General features: G+C 43.8%; 1 protein-coding gene across 1 annotated transcript in view; it reads left to right on the top strand.

Annotated features, from left to right (window-relative positions):
* The window catches only part of LOC126147580 (ras-GEF domain-containing family member 1B-A), a 292,985-nt gene that overhangs the window by 251,625 nt on the left and 24,160 nt on the right, over positions 1-17,200 (top strand). The window contains exon 5 of the mRNA XM_049915707.1: positions 4,150-4,352. Within this exon, the coding sequence (XP_049771664.1) occupies positions 4,150-4,352 (203 nt within the window). The remainder of the gene's footprint in view (positions 1-4,149; positions 4,353-17,200) is intronic.

Genomic DNA, 17,200 nt, shown 5'->3' with positions numbered 1-17,200 from the left:
AAACAAAGGAAGTAGGTTACAGTACGCTTGTTCGCCCACTGCTTGAATACTACTCAGCAGTGTGGGATCCGTACCAGATAGGGTTGATACAAGACATAGAGAAGATCCAACGGAGAGCAGCGCGCTTCGTTACAGGATCATTTAGTAATCGCGAAAGCGTTACGGAGATGATAGATAAACTCCAGTGGAAGACTCTGCAGGAGAGACGCTCAGTAGCTCGGTACCGGCTTTTGTCAAAGTTTCGAGAACATACCTTCACCGAGGAGTCAAGCAGTATATTGCTCCCTCGCGAAGAGACCATGAGGATAAAATCAGAGAGATTAGAGCCCAACCAGAGGCATTCCGACAATCCTTCTTTCCACGAACAATACGAGACTGGAATAGAAGGGAGAACCGATAGAGGTACTGAAGGTACCCTTCGCCACACACCGTCAGGTGGCTTGCGGAGTATGGATGTAGGTGTAGATGTAGATATCACACACTCAACATGAGCACTGTGCGTTACTCGAGAAAGATCGAAACGATAGTCCATTTCATTCGACACACGAATGACTGGGTCCCTGTTTATTGACTCGACAGCTTCGATTTCTTACACTCAGCTCTTCAACAGTAATTTCCACACGTGAAAAAAGACTGTCTTTTATGTATCACACAGAAAAAAAAATCACTAGGCACGCGGTTCGGTGAGCTGGGAGGCCGAAAGCAGTGAACCAGGTGTTGTTGTCCGCCTCTCCCAATCCAACGTTGTGGGGTGCTCTTGTTAAGGTAACGCCGACCCTCAAGGTGAAACAGACGCGGGGAATCTTGATGAAGTTGAGGGAAAAATCAATTTTGCAGTATGCCCAGGTACGACATTCCTGTCACAGTTCCCTTCGCAGCAAAAGAAAGGCCCATGAACTTTGTGAACAGAAACGGCAAAAAACACATTCAACATCGGTGACTCTCTTTCATGTTCGACGATGACACCGGGACAGCCGGGGTGGCCGAGCGGTTCTAGGCGTTTCTGTCTGGAACCGCGCTACCGCTACGGTCGCAAGTTCGTATCATGCCTCAGGCATAGATGTGTGTGATGTCCTTAGGTTATTTAGGTTTAAGTACTACTATGTTCTAGGGGACTGTACCTCAGATGTTAAGTCCCATAGTGCTCAGATTTGAACCTTTTTTTTATGATGCCAGTACTTTGTGGCCCCCAAATTCTTAAGTTATCGGTGTTTAGCTTACCCGATACATGAGATTTTGATTCGTCCCTTCGTGTCCTCTGCCATATCCTGGAGAACTGAAATGCAAAATTCGTTCCTTCTGTTCCGCCGGAACGTAACTACTGCAGTAACTGCTACTCGTAAGGCTTCATGTGCAGGCATCGCTTCAGAAGACGCCATAGCTTTGTTTGAGGAAGCTGACTTTGCTGTCCTGGACTTCTACTACCGGTGGTCTTCCCTTTCCATATGCAACCGCGTTTCAAGAATTCCGTATGCCAGTCATAAATCTGCTTGTGCAGAGGCGGCTTCTTGTTGAATCGATGGCGGAATGCACATTGCACTTTAAAAGTGTATTGACTTCTCCGAAATTCCAGAACACAAAATGATTTCTCTTGTGGTACAGTTTCCATGTTGCCACAAACAAACAACAGAACAGTTGTGACGAAAATTGAAACTTCCCCTGTCCAGTGATATGCGCAATGTGTTCGTACCTCCCATAGTTTGTCTGAAATAAACAATTGAAATCTGGTCGTTCTTTTTTCACGCATCTTAATGTTGGAAAAAATGGAAATGCCGTGTGGCTAGGGCTCCCCGCCGGGTAGACAGTTGGGCTGGTGGAGGTCTTTCGAGTTGACGCCACTTCGGCGACTTGCATGTCGATGGGGATGAAATGATGATGGTAAGGACAGCACGACACCCAGTCCCTGAGCGGAGAATATCTCCGACCCTGGAATCGAACCCGGGTCGTTACGTATGACATTCCGTCGCGCTGACCACTCAGCTACCAGGGGCGGACAGCTTAATGTTTATAAAGCCATATCTCCTGAACTATGTGTCGTGCGACAATATAATTTTGCAGATATATTCAGTGGTATGTATGGACATTGTCCCAAAAATTTGTTGTGAGTAGAGTCAGTATTAAAGAAACAATAAATTAAAAGATATGCCTGAGTCTACAATTTTACTGTTTGAACAGTGAAAACGAAATAAGTGATAAACTTTTTTTCCTTTCATTATGTTGGGTGTATAAAGTTCTTGGAAGTCCGTAAGTGCTCTCATTCTGAAATAATCGATAAATATTTTTTTGGATAGTTTGCGCACTGTGTTACACTGCCTCAAAATGTATACGCTAAATTTAATGCGTGTCTTATTGTGTTAAACATTTAACGTAAGATTATAACTTTTAATGAGTATATTATGACAGCACTTTAAATTTTTAAGTTCATAAGGTTTGAATTTTAGAGTCCATGATGGGCGTTTTTGCTTCGTATGATCGTTACTGTCATATCCCTTTACACTGACCAATCCTCCTGAGACAAAGAGTTTTATAGCTGCATATTTCACTCCTTTCTGTGCCCATATTAGATTCATTAAAGGGTAATGCACATCTTTTTCGTTCTAGTGTTGTGCTTGTGAATATCTGTGTTACTCTCAAACATATATGGATTGATGATAACTAATTTCATAAGTGAATATATGACGTTTGAGACTGTGGTTAATATTCCCAGCTGCTTAAAAAGTTACCTGCAAGGTGTGGGTATCTGAAATGCGCGCTTAATTACATGTCCCGGCTTTCTGGAAACTGACAGGCGACTTTACGGATTGTGGTCCTCTTCAGTTTTGTTCATATTTAAGGACTCGAAGTGCGGTGAGTGCAGTTTGACGCATTTCTCAAAAACAATCGAAAAAGTCGACTGTGAAGTTGCCGGAATGCTGTTAAGTATAGAACATTTCACGGCAGGTAAGTGAGTCTCACATAGCTGAAGATCTAATCTCGAAATCAAGAGGTCGCTGGTTCGATTCTCTGTAGAACGAGATTTTTCAATTTTTTTTTTTTTTGTATTCATTATTTATTATCAAACTGAAATGTTAAGTAACAAATGTTGGCGTAAATCTTATTTTTTTAATCAGATTAACATTTTCAATTTTATTTACCGACAGCATGAAAATGCGAGTGTTCATAATAAATTTCATATTTTTACTAACATCATAATTGTGTTTCTAATATTATGCTTGTGTTTCCGTAGTCAGTAGAAATAAAAAGTGTTTTACTTTGTACCTCATCTTTTCCGTATTTATTGAAAACATTTATTCATTATATACTCGCTTTAATGATGCAATTGGTATAAGGTCCGTTCTACTACAGTGAACATGATCATAGTTCGTATATGAGAGTCATTCCGTAAGTCATGGCAACCATGGTAGCCTATATCTTTCAATAAAGCGAGAACTTGAGAGTTCCACGATATACCATGAACCGGTATCGCAGTGTGTCTCAATGTCAACATAAAACGGAGTTCCAGTACAGGAGGTCACGGTAAAGTTTTAAATGGAACACCGCATTGGACATTTATTATTGTTCACGAATACAGGGAGAAGAAAAATGAATCAAAATCAACTACTGTGCCTCGAAATAATTCCCCAGAGCAACACACTGCGTTGCCAGCGATGAGGAAGACAGTGAGTGCCATTGGAATTGCGCTAATGTGTACCACCTGTCGCCGAAATCCTGTGAAGGTATACGCCCTGTTTACAACGCGTCTTTTTTCGTCAGTTGTGAAATGAAGTCGAAGCCGCATGGGCTGAGATCTGGTGAGCAGGGTGGGTAGGGGAGAATCCATCTTGTAGCATGGCCAGCCTCTCACTGAATGTTTTAGGCGCTGGTACCGAGTCATCCTCAATCTGCCGGCTGATTTTTATAACATTTGACTCTGGCTTTCCAATGTATTTACTGCGATTATTGTGATCCTACATCTTCGCACGATATACTATAGTTGCCATGACTAATGGAATGACCCTCCCAAATATTATTCGCACTATATTGTCATGCATAATGTGTACACACGGTAAGTGTAAAACTGAATGTGTGTGTCCTAAAGATGAGAAAAACAGCTCCTGTATTGGGACATTTCACCGCGCGCGCGTACTGAGTGTCGGGTGCTTGTTGCAGTGGAGCAAGGTGCAGTCGGCCAAGTTCTCGATCCTGGAGCACCAGATGGACCCCTCGTCCAACTTCAGCAGCTACAGGTCGACGCTGAAGGCGGCCATGTGGCGGTCGGCCGGCGCCACGGACGAGCGCCAGCGCATCGTCATCCCCTTCTTCTCGCTGCTCGTCAAGGACCTCTACTTCCTCAACGAAGGCTGCGCCAACAAGTGAGTTAAACCACCGTCCACCTTCCTCCGTCCATCCTCCATCCGCTGATTTTTGTCAGCTTATGTGTAATCGCGCTCAAAGTAGAGTCTGGTATCCACATGAGGACGCTTACCTATGGGAGCAGAACTAAAGAACATAAAATACATTCCCTTTAAGACGATGGACCGTAGAGTATAAATATCTAAGGAGTGAGCATTCCTATGCTCCAGCATCTTCTGCAGCTCAAGTCACGTGATTTTGGGACGGTCCATTTAAGCCCGTATAACGCTTACCGTATTTTGAGTATTTTTACTTCGCCGGTTTTTTTACTTGTTTTATAGACATATAAACAAACTGATACGTGGAATTGAAGTTAACTTGAAGATTTGAAGCCGCGCGGGATTAGCCGAGCGGTCTGGGGCACTGCAGTCGTGGCCTTTGCGGCTGATCCCGGCGGAGGTTCGGGTCCTCCCTCGGGCATGGATGTATGTGTTTGTCCTTAGGATAATTTAGGTTAAGTAGTGTGTAAGCTTAGGTTCGAAATGGTTCAAATGGCTCTGAGCACTATACAACTTAACTTCTGAGGTCATCAGTCGCCTAGAACTTAGAACTAATTAAACGTAACTAACCTAAGGACATCACACACATCCATGCCCGAGGCAGGATTCGAACCTGCGGTCGGAGCGGTCGCTCGGTTCCAGACTGTAGCGCCCAGAACCGCTCGGTCACTTCGGCCGGCTAAGCTCAGGGACTGATGACCTTAGCGGTTAAGTCCCATAATATTTCACACACATTTGAACATTTTTGAAGATTTGAAGAGCAAGGGTGTTGTGCTTTTTCACCACACTATTTGGGGCGTCGAATGTCACGTAAAAAGAACATACCGGTATTTGCAACTATGAAACTGCTATAGTAAGTGATTAACACCATCTGTTCTAACAAAACATTCTTCTGCGAAGTGTTCAGGACACAATTTGAGTATGTTTCTACGAAAGAAATTCTTCCTCTTTATTTTGTGGACCCGTATTTCGACTCTTTGTTCATCTTCCGGGAAACTAGTTCAGTAATTATTCTATAGTGACTGAGATCATTTCTGATGTACATAGTTGATCTGTAGCTGGCAGGTGGTATGTGCGTTATCTGTTTGTATCGCATAGTGCTAATTCTTGTTACAGGATTTTCTGGTGATGACGAGTACCTTAAAGTGCTAGAACACCAATGCTATTATCAGCTGCCAATCTACTGAGGTAATCGCATTTGTCTTTGGAAAGTCCTTACACTGATTTGCAAGATATTCACTTTAGGCCCAAAATTTAGTTGGCAACTGGAATTTAGAAGTGCCACTTTTCGTCACGGTAAATGATGACAGCCAAAACTGTTGCAGGGTAAAGATTTATTAAAATTCTTGACCACGGTTTCGGTATATCGAAACAATTCTTCATCAGAAGTAAAATACCTAAAATTACATCCTGCAATGGAGATTAATAAAACAATTGTGCCAAAGGCGTCGTCAGTAGTTGAAACATCATCTCCATTTATATGTATAAATATTGTGCCTTTGGCACAATTGTTTTATTAATCTCCATTGCAGGATGTAATTTTAGGCATTTTACTTCTGATGAAGGTATGTTTCGATATACCGAAACCGTGGTCAAGAATTTTAATAAATCCTTACCCTGCAAATTGGCTGTCATCATTTACCGTGAAAAATTTCAACAGTTGCTGTTTCAGCAATGTTTAAAATCTTGAAAGTGCCACTTTTATGATTTTTATTTTGGTTTTTCTGCTGTTGGTAAAGGCCATGAGAGGTCGCTGTTCCCTGTACAGTAGTCATTTGTGTAGACTTTTTGCCGTTCTGTTCCTGACGAACGTTGTCTGGGGTGCACTGTACTGGCGGTTGCCTACAGGTCATTCTACTTTCTAGTAACACCAACTTTTGTTAGCAATGTATCTATCTTCAAACACAGAATCGGTAAAATAAAATATTAGGGGCTATTGTGAGTTCGCTCTTGTCATTCCCTCGTGATAAGCGATTTTTGCGCAAATTCAGAATTTTGTGCACATAGGAGTTAAACGCGGGTAACTGTCGGCTGACATAACCCGAGGACACGCAATCCAGGTGCGGTGGCCACCGGCAAACTGCAGCCCCAGGTGCGAGCCTGGGTGTCGCGCACAATGGTGAGCCGGGAGCCGTAACTCAGCGTGCCACAAAAACCTCGTCCCCACCCTCTGCCTCCGTCCCTTTCTTTAATTCGGCCGCAGGCCTCTCCCCCCCCCCCCCCCCTCCCCAGCTTCACGCCGCGAGCCTTTCTAATCCCGTCGCCAGAATTACTTACACGAGGCGAGGCGGAAACCGCGACAAAAGGCGCCAGCGGAGAAAATACACAGCGGCCGCTCATATTGCGGCCACAGCAGCAGCGGCAGTAGCAGCCGCTTTAAATATTTAAAGGAGGCGGGCAGCGAGGCTCTGCATAGCCGCCAAACTAAGCGTGTAATATCGCCTCGTGCCTCACTCTCCGTGTCCGCAAAGTTCTCAGAATTTTCATTAAGGATTTATTTCCTTGTGGCAACAATTTATACTTACTGGTTTCTGCACTTCTGTTGACGCTAGAGAGAAAGATTTCTAATATACAACGTCCAGAGCAACCGATTAAAATGGGAGACAAAAGGAGAGGATCTCGTATTAAAAGATTATAAGACAGGAATGTAGTCATCCTTCTCTACTATTCAACATACACTATGTGATCAAAAGTAACCGGAAATCCCAACAAACATACGTTTCTCATATTAGGTGCAATGTGCTGCCACCTGCTGCCATGTACTCCGTATCAGCGACCTCAGTAGTCATTATACATTGTGAGAGAGCAGAGTGGGGCGCTCCGCAGAACTTACGGACTTCCAACGTGGTCAGGTGTCATACGTTTTTACGCTAGATTTTCACACTCCTTAACATCCCTAGGTCCACTGTTTCCGATGCGATAGTGAAGTGGAAACGTGAAGGGACACGTAGAGCACAAAAGGGTACAGGCCGCCCTCGTCTGTTGACTGACAGGGACCACCAACAGTTGAAGAGGGTCGTAATGTGTAATAGGCAGACTTCTATCCAGACCATCACACAGGAACTCCAAACTGCATTGGGATCCATTGCAAGTTCTATGGCAGTTAGGTGGGAGATGAGAAAACTTGTATTTCATAGCGGCTGCTCATAAGCCACACATCACTCCGGTAAATGCCAAACGACGCCTCGCTGGTGTAAGGAGCGTAAACATGGACGATTGAACTGTGGAAAATGTTGTGTGGAGTGACGTATCACGGTACACAGTGTGGCGATCCGACGGCAGGGTATGGGTATGGCGAATACCTGGTGAACGTCATCTGCCAGCGTGTTTAGTGCCATCAGTAAAATTCACAGGCGGTGGTGTTATGGTGTGGTCGTGCTTTTTATGGAGCGGGCTTACACCCTTTGTTGTTTTGCGTGTCACTAACACAGCACAGGCCTACATTGATGTATTAAGCACGTTCTTACTTCCCACTGTTGAAGAGCAATTCGAGGATGGCGACTGCATCTTCCAACACGATCGAGCACCTGTTCATAATTCACGGCCTGTGGCGGAGTGTTTACACGACAGTAACATCCCCGTTATGGACTGGCCTGCACAGAGTCCTGACCTGAATCCTATTAAAGACTTTTGGGATGTTTTGGGTCGCCAACTTCATGCCAGACCTCACCGACCGACATCGATATCTCTCCTTAGTGCAGCACTCCGTGAAGAATAGGCTGACGTCCCCTGGAAACCTTCCAGCACCTGACTGAACGTATGCCTGCAAGAGTGGAAGCTGCCATCAAGGCTAATGGTGGGCCAACACCATATTGAATTCCAGCATTACCGCTGGAGGGCTCCACGAACTTGTAAGTCATTTTCAGCCAGGTGTCTGGATACTTTTGATCACATAGTGTACATGGTGAATCACCTGAAACTTGCAGAAAAATGCAAAATGCGAAATGGAAAGTGTTATTCGTTTGTGGTTTCCACAGAATGCACTGGTAGAAAGGGGCTCGTGTTGTTAGTCAATCATTAGATCGTAGTAATGTAGAAAATGTATGTTTTGTGCAAACATGCATTCTTTATGCCTACTGACATTCACAAACTAAAAGTGAGGTACGTTAGAGTGTCAGGAGTGTTTGTTGCAGGATTCTAATTTGAATGTTTTACAGGATACGAATTTTGAAGAGTCCTCACACTGACAAGTGTGCAATACCTGTGGTAGCCCACTACAGAACAACAGAAGTGTATAAACTGGTTACGTGGTTCCCGACTAGTAACGAGACATTCGAGCGTCACAGGTTGTGTTCAAAATGATTAGCGGCAGAGGTAGTACACGCTTCCAGTCTTGTATGCACACGTGCTTGCATTTCAGCGGATATTTCCGAGCAGATTGCAGCAATACGTGGTCGCATACCATCGGGTGTAGTTGGTATGTCCTTGCAGGCAGCGTCTTTTAGCTTTCCCCACAGAAAGGAGTCAGGCGTCAAGTCGGAGGAACGGGCTGGCAAAGCTGCAGGTCTTGTGCGTCCAATCTAAAGATTTAGCAAACATTTCGTGAAGTCATGCTGTAGTATTTAGTTCACTATTGACCAGAAGAAGGGATCGGTTGGTAGGACATGTTCTGAGGCATCAAGGGATCACCAATTTAGTATTGGAGGGCAGCGTGGAGGGTAAAAATCGTAGGGGGAGACCAAGAGATGAATACAGTAAGCAGATTCAGAAGGATGTAGGTTGCAGTAGGTACTGGGAGATGAAGAAGCTTGCACAGGATAGAGTAGCATGGAGAGCTGCATCACACCAGTCTCAGGACTGAAGACCACAACAACAACAACATGGGCTGGACAGCCATCAGGTTGCTCGTAGTCTGTAGAGGAGCATCTTCTAGTATCCGTGCAGGATGATCTGTCAGGAGGTTGCGATACCTGCGGGTGTTCAGTATGCCGTCTGTGAAACACGGGCCTATGAGCTGATGGTTCGCTGTCCCACACCGCAGGTTTACACTCCATGTACGCTGACGTTCCTACTGACGAAGCCAATGGGGATTGTCAACAGACCAAAAATGATGCTACTTTCGGTGGTTTACCTGACCGCGATAGGTTAATGTGGCTTCATCACTCGACAGGATACATGATACATCTTGTACCATCCTGTCTCAATGGCCGTGCACAGAAGTTAACACGATTCTCACAATCGTCTCCACGCGACTCTAGATGGAGAGGGGTGTGATACGGATGGAACCTATGCCGATGGAGAATGCGAATGGCGCTAGCCTCGCTCATGCCACTTCCTCGTGTGACTGCGCGGGAATTAACGTGCGGATCAAACGCAACAGTAGCAGGAACATTGTTTCCTTCTGTTACGTTGTCTAGGTATTACACAACCACTTTCAAGTGAAGAGGCTGATAAATCCAGAATGAAATTTTCACTCTGCAGCGGCGTGTGCGCTGGTATGAAACTTCCTGGCAGATTAAAATTGTGTGCCGGACCGAGGCTCGTACTCGGAATCTATGCCTTTCCGCTGGCAAGTGCTCTACCGAAGAGAACTTGCCAGTGAAAGACAAAGGTTCGAGTCTCGGTCCGGCACACGTTTTTAATCTGCCAGGAACTTTCAAGTTGATAAACAATTACAGAGATTGTTGACGTCTATTGGGATATCTTGCAGCACGCACCGTACAAGAACGAACTGCATTCTTCCTACGTTCTCCATACACCTTGAGCATTTTGGATTTTTCTGAATTGGTAAATCCCATCATCCACGCGCAACCTACTACTTGGACTGTAATACACTAACTGACTAGCGAGCGGCAATGCACTGAAGGAACATACACGCGCACTGTGTGGAAACTCAACATCGCACCTGGCAACTATGCAGGTTGAATGGCACAAACAAGTGTTGATAGCGAAACTTTTCAAAATACGATATCTCCTAAACGACTCGCACTAGAATCCTGCAACAACCACCACTGACAGTGTAATGTAATATACTTTTAGTTTGTTAATGTCAATAGGCATTGTTCCGTTTTAAAAAGTGTTAAGTTTGCACAAAAATATACTAAGTATTATGACAATCTGTTTATTGGCTAACAGTACGAGCCTCTGACTAACAATCCATTCTGTGAAAACCGCACATCAAAGCGCTTTCATTTTCCGCAATATTTGCGATACAAATTTAAGGTGATTCACCCTGTTCTTATCGAAGAAGCAATGAAGGAACAATCCAAAGTTGGATTAAAATTCAGGGTGAAAAGATAAGATTGTACGGTGCCATCGCTTTCTTCAGTGGAACTGAGCAAGTATTACAGGACCTGTTGAATGGATTGAGAATAATCCGAAACTGATGAGAATTGGCAGAAATGAGATTAACGATTAACATCATAACTCGGGACCGCAAAGTAGACGATTTGAAGGAATTCTGGTATCTCGGAAGCAAAATAACCCATGACGGATAAAGCAATGAAGGTGTAAAAACAGGTTAACACAGTCAGTGAGGACGTTCCTGCCGATAAAAGTCTACTGGTATCACACATCGGCCTTAGTCCGAGGAAGAAATTTCGGAGGATGTACGTTTGCATTACAGCACTGTTTGGAAGTGAGACATGTACAGCGGAAGAACCAAAACAGTCGAGAATCTAAGCGTTCGAGATGTGATGCTAAGAAGAATGTTGAAAATTAGTTGGACTGATACGGCGAGGAATGAAGTAGTTCTCCGCAGAATCGGCAACAATAGGAATATGTGGAAAACATTGACTAAGAAGAGCCAGGAAGACGAGACCTGTGTTAAGACGTCATGTAACAATTTCCGTGGTACTTTGGGGAAAGGTAGAAGACAAAAACTGTATTAAAGTAAAGATTTGAATACATTCAACTAACAACTGAGACTGTTGGATGTATGTGGTATAGTCTGAGACACTGGCACAGACCGCATGGAAATCAAAAGACCGTGACTTTAAGGGATGAAGAAAAGTTGCTGCAGCCTGTGACTTTCTTGAGCAGCTACGTTACGTTACCAGAGACGAGTGTACGCCACAGGTGAGGAAATGCCTATCAGCGCAGCAGTTGGCAACATTTGTTTTTATTTTTTGTATAAAGTAAAACTCGCTTTTGCATACTGCAAATGAACGTAGATTATCACCCAGACACTTTTCACGTTTATTGATACGAAATCATTATTTGCTGCACCGGAATGGTAAATTATGTTGGTTTACAAACTTTTTTGTTACATTTAAAACAGCTCGCATATAAATTTTAACGTAAAATGCGAGTTACGTATTTTATAAGATTGGGTCACGTTCCTCGAAAACTGTACTGCTTTCTCGCATGCGGAAGTTTATACTGGTATTTGTATACTGAACTGCGTAGTCCAGAGTTGAAAGTTCTCAAGTTGAATGTCAGAAAATTATTCCGTTGTTGGAAGTCATTTCGTTACTTCAGAGAAGTACTGTCAGCATTTTACCCTCTCACTTGCAGTGCAAGGCAACATGAGGAACATGTTGACAACGTCGAATCACTCAGGAAAATAATCTAGGAGACGTGAGAGCTTGGCAATAACTGCCCCATCTGACTGAATGGGTTCTGTAGAATAATAGTGTCATGAGCATCACTTGTGCATCAAAAGGCAATCAAATAACATTGTTGGATGGAGACCAGTTCCACAAATTAACGGAATAGGATTTTAAATGGTGTAGCTCGCAGAATGCCAGTTCTTTTGATTTGAAATCATTACTTATAATTATGTAATTGAAGCTGATTTACAAGAAGAAAATTTAGATGACAAAACACTGCTTTTCTTTAAAAATATAAAATTGTGGAAATAATTTTATGATGGTCGGTATTTGCTTTCATTTTGCATGAGAAGTTTGTTTCCGTTATTAGAAGTACACTCTCATGGACGTTCAAGACGCTTAAAAAAATGGCTGTGTGCACTACTTCATATTGAAACGTGACCTTTTACTTGTATGTTGCCTGTTGCGAGTAGCTTTGACCTGAGTCTTCTGCAGTAGCACAATCTCTACTATGAGTGATGTAATCAGAATGACGCAATACAGCCTATGAGAATTTATACATATCTGTTTAATAAAGTAGTCCCCTAAAACACATATTACGTCAGTATAAACTACGTGTGCTCCTGTGTTGCTACAAACGTTAGTGCCCTAACGGCTAAGTGGTTGTGCATATAGAATTCACCGACAGGTATCCATGCCAGGGAATGTATTCAACATGCATAAAAAAATATCAAAATTTCCAAAAAATTAAGTGTTATGTGAACAATATTGCATGCTTGCGAAATACAGTTGAATTTTTTCTGTGAATTTCGGTTATGAACGAAAGAAATTTAAATATGAACGACTCAGTTAACATAATTACAAGCTGTCGATCTACGATGCATGAAAGTCAGCACACAGTATACATTCTATCAAAAGTCCTGAATCTACATATTGAATTTGCCGTCAGTGTGTTATGAAATACACGGCAGTAAAAGATTGTCTCTGCGGTCCTGATTATCCATCACTTTATAATGTATACCTGGACTAAGCTTGTAGTGTGTTTTGATAGGGACAGTAATGTTACCAATATCCAGGCGGAAACGTAGCTCCAGAAATCCGTGGTTTGGTACGGACTACTTCTACATTGTTCGGGAGACCTACGACACGTACAGTAAATTTCTCAGTACCACACAGCACTACAGTACGTGTGGCAAAATGTAAGAAGTACAGAAAACGTGCATTGCTGTGCGTATTGCTAAAGTTCCAGAAGCACCCGTCGTATGAAATACGGCACCTGCAGTATCGTGGTCTGTCCTGGTCTTCTGTGACTTTCTGTCGAGCTCAGATAATGCGGTGTATACGTGTTGGGGATCCTAAGCAAATAATCGTGCCGAGGCTCTGCTCTCGACATCAATTGTGCCGTATGCAAACAGCGTATTGATCCTTTCAATGGTAGTGTGCTGGTACATGCGGGTATGCTGTCAACAGCGTTACTGCACTGGCGCCCCACACAACTGACCAATTATGACGAGAACAATGGACCGTGGAAGATGCAATGCGTGAGCAGGAGTGCCATTAGGCGCGGCCCGTTCATACGCCTTCCACTGGTGACTAATACGCTGCATAACTAAGCAGGATAGCAAATACAATCCGGAGAAACTTGAACCCATCGTTCTCGAACTTCTGCGTCCCGCACTGTACAAGTTATGCATTTGCCTACTTGAGAAGTTACCAATTTACCTCCCTGTGCAAAATGCTACGTAGTATCGGTATTGTCGTAATACGTTCTGTATAAAGGAGTTATAAAAAGGTGTAATAGGCAGCAGGAATTTAAAAAAAATGTGAAAAATGTAGAAAGCAAACACGGTAATTGTTCCAATACAGTAACGTTAGTTGTAAAATAAAATTAAATCGAGTGATGCTGAGGGAATTAGATTAGGAAATGAGACACTTAAAGTAGTAAAGGAGTTTTCCTATTTAGGAAGTAAAGTAACTGATGATGGTCGAAGTAGAGAGAATATAAAATGTAGACTGGCAATGGCAAGGAAAGCGTTTCTGAAGAAGAGAAATTTGTTAACATCGAGTATAGATTTAAGTGTCAGGAAGTCGTTCCTGAAAGTATTTGTATGGATAGTAGCCATGTATGGAAGTGAAACGTGGACGATAAATAGTTTGGACAAGAAGAGAATAGAAGCTTTAGAAATGCGGTACTACAGAAGAATGCTGAAGATTAGATGGGTAGATCACATAACTAATGAGGAAGTGTTGAATAGAATTGGGGAGAAGAGGAGTTTGTGGGACCGGTTGGTAGGACATGTTTTGAGGCATCAAGGGATCATAAATTTAGCATTGGAGGGCAGCGTGGAGGGTAAAAATCGTAGAGGGAGACCAAGAGATGAATACACTGAGCAGATTCAGAAGGATGTAGGTTGCAGTAAGTACTGGGAGATGAAGAGTCTTGCACAGGATAGAGTAGCATGGAGAGCTGCATCAAACCAGTCTCAGGACTGAAGACCACAACAACAACAGTTGTAAAATCAGTACTGAGAGACCGACTGACAATACGTCAGCTGCTGCAACTACTGAAAAGGCTGCTGCCCCTCTTCAGGAAACACACGTTTGTCTGGTCTCTCAACAGATACCCCTCCGTTGTGGTTGCACCTACGGTACGGCCATCTGTTACTATCTGTATGTAGAGATTGTTCATACCTATTTTAAAGAAATACGGATTAATTAAACTGCGTCAGTCTTTTCGAATAACCACGTACATTTCGAAGAAAAATTTAATCATTAGGGCTCCATTATTTATCGAAATGTACGCTGTAGGAGGTTATAGTAAGTTCTCGACTGAAAATTGCAGATTTGTGCTGGAACATATACAAATTTGTAGGAATATGTAAGAACATTTTTATTACAACTTTATAATATTTTCCGCATATTTTTAAGCTGTATAATTTTTCTCAAGTAGCGTAATTTTAAAGGGACGAAAGTCATGTTTTATTGTGTGTGAAACCTGTTCGGCTCTCATTACCAGCAGTGTATGAAGAGAACAGTAGGTTCCGCAATCAACACGCGCCGCCAGTAAACGCCACACACACACACACACACACACACACACACACACACACACACGTGTTCGCTTTTCAGTGCAGAACGCCCGCCGCGCCGGCCGTGAAAGCGCCGCCCTTTATGCCGCTGAACAGAGAAAAGTTGTGCCAAAACAGAACACGGCGCGGCGGAGGCGGCGCCAGTTGCAGAGCTGCTGGCGGCTCATTAGGGCGGCCTGGCGCGTGCTGGCGTGCGCCAGCGCTTTGTCACGGTATCCTGACTGGCGCCAGTCGTGCGGGGCCGCTGCAGAACAGAAATTAATTACGCGCGAAACTGTTAATGTGACCTCGCTGCGGGGAGCGCAGCTTTCAGTGCTGCTGGCCAGCGCTATGGGAAAAAAATGGTAACAAGAGGAGCGGCAGCGACTGGTGAACTGCGTTCTGCAAACAGCTGAAATCCTCAGCGACTTTGAACTCAGATACTTGACACATTCTGTGCATAGTCCACCGAGCACAAATGTCTTATATTACGGTTACGTCAGCAGTGCGTATTCACGTAATACTTACATTATCTGTTTTGAAGTCTAATTACCCAGTCTTCTGACATCTGCGGGATGCAGGAATCGATCTGCAGCCTATGACGTCTCCTCTTAGAGCAAAATGTTAAGATCATTGTTCCTGCCTCAGCACAAACCAGACGACAAATAACAATCAGTCCGTATCCAGTATGAATTTAAACTCTGCAGAGGAGTCTACAGTGATGTAAAACTACCTGGAAGAATAAAACTGTGTGCCTGACCGGGACTGGAACCTGGGGCGTTTACCTGTCGTGCGCAAGTGCTCTGCTGACTGAGCTGTCCAAGTACGACTCACGACTAGCTCACAGAGCATTAATTCCATCAACATCCCTCTCGTACTTTCCAAATTTCGGAGAAACTCTCCTGAACTCTCCTAGTCTATGGCTAAGTCAAGTCTTCTCGTCTTCTCAGTATCCTTTCTTCCAGGAGTGCTTTACTCGCAAGGTATGCAGGACAAAATCTGTGAAGTTTGGGTGTTAGAAGAAGAGATAATGGCGGAAATAAGGCTGTGACACTGGGCCATGAGCCGTGGTTGCATAACTCAGTCGGTAAGAGCACTATCCGCCAAAGCCAGTTTTAACGTGCCAGGAAGTTTAAGTCGTCACGTAATTAAACGCTGTCGTACTTTATCATCTATTTACGCAACGCACAGCATTTATTTATGAGCAGAGTCATGTGTCTATATTTACCAGCCGGTATTATCTGCGAGTTTCTCGGCGTGCGTCTCCATCTTTACACTCAAAAATGGTTCAAATGGCTCTGAGCACTATGGGACTTAACATCTGAGGTCGTCAGTCCCCATGAACTTAGAACTACTCAAACCTAACTAACCTAAGGACATCACACACATCCATGCCCGAGGAAGGATTCGAACCTGCGACCGTTGCGGTCGCGCGGTTCCAGGCTGAAGTGCCTAGAACCGCTCGGCCACACCGGCCGGCTTTACACTCCCCCCCCCCTTCCGACCCCGCCCCCCCATTCTCCGTCGCTCCGTTCGCAACCGTGTCGTCTGCAAACAGTTTCCCAGGTCTGCAGGCGTTTTTCGCCGAGTCGTGTATAAACATGGTGTCCCGCCTAATAGTCGGCAGACCCATTTTCTACTATTTCGGCAGATATTTACAGTTTTGTTTTTAAATGTATAGCTGGAGCCAGCCCAAACAAACAGTGCTCATCAAATGTTTGATGCATCGCCCAGTCTCGGTGGGAAAGCTAGATTTCTTTCCCGTTACATCAAAATGATATTTAAAGCTGAAAGAGCTGTGGCGCGTGGCGAACAGTTAGACTTCGTTGTCCAGCTGATATGGGTTGTCTTTGAGATTGAAGCCGTAGAAGTTTCAGTCAGGGGATGCACACCACTCGGCTTTCAACATTGTGGATGCCCATTAGGTGAATTAGCAGGCAAGGCGATGTTGTTGCATCTCGGATGACAGTGCGACATAAGAGTCAGCTGATAATCATTTGACATCAGTTGAATTTGCTACGTATGCAGCCCTTTCTAAAATATCGAATACTTGTACATCAATACACGACTTTTTCTGTGCTATTGGTCAGAAATAGTATGTTACTCTGTCAGTAGTGGAAATTCATATGACTGTTCAAACTTCCTGTTTCCTTCCAGTTTAACAGACGTCTTGGTTTCAGTCTAACTGTCTTATTTGAATTTAATTGAAAAAAAAGTCTGGTCTGTGGATATTCTCCTGTTCCTACAGTTT

This window comes from Schistocerca cancellata, chromosome 1 (genome assembly GCF_023864275.1).
Source record: "Schistocerca cancellata isolate TAMUIC-IGC-003103 chromosome 1, iqSchCanc2.1, whole genome shotgun sequence".
NCBI classification, from domain to species: domain Eukaryota; kingdom Metazoa; phylum Arthropoda; class Insecta; order Orthoptera; family Acrididae; genus Schistocerca; species Schistocerca cancellata.
The sequence above is the reverse complement of the archived record's forward strand: the minus strand, read 5'-3'. Positions and strand labels throughout refer to the sequence as shown.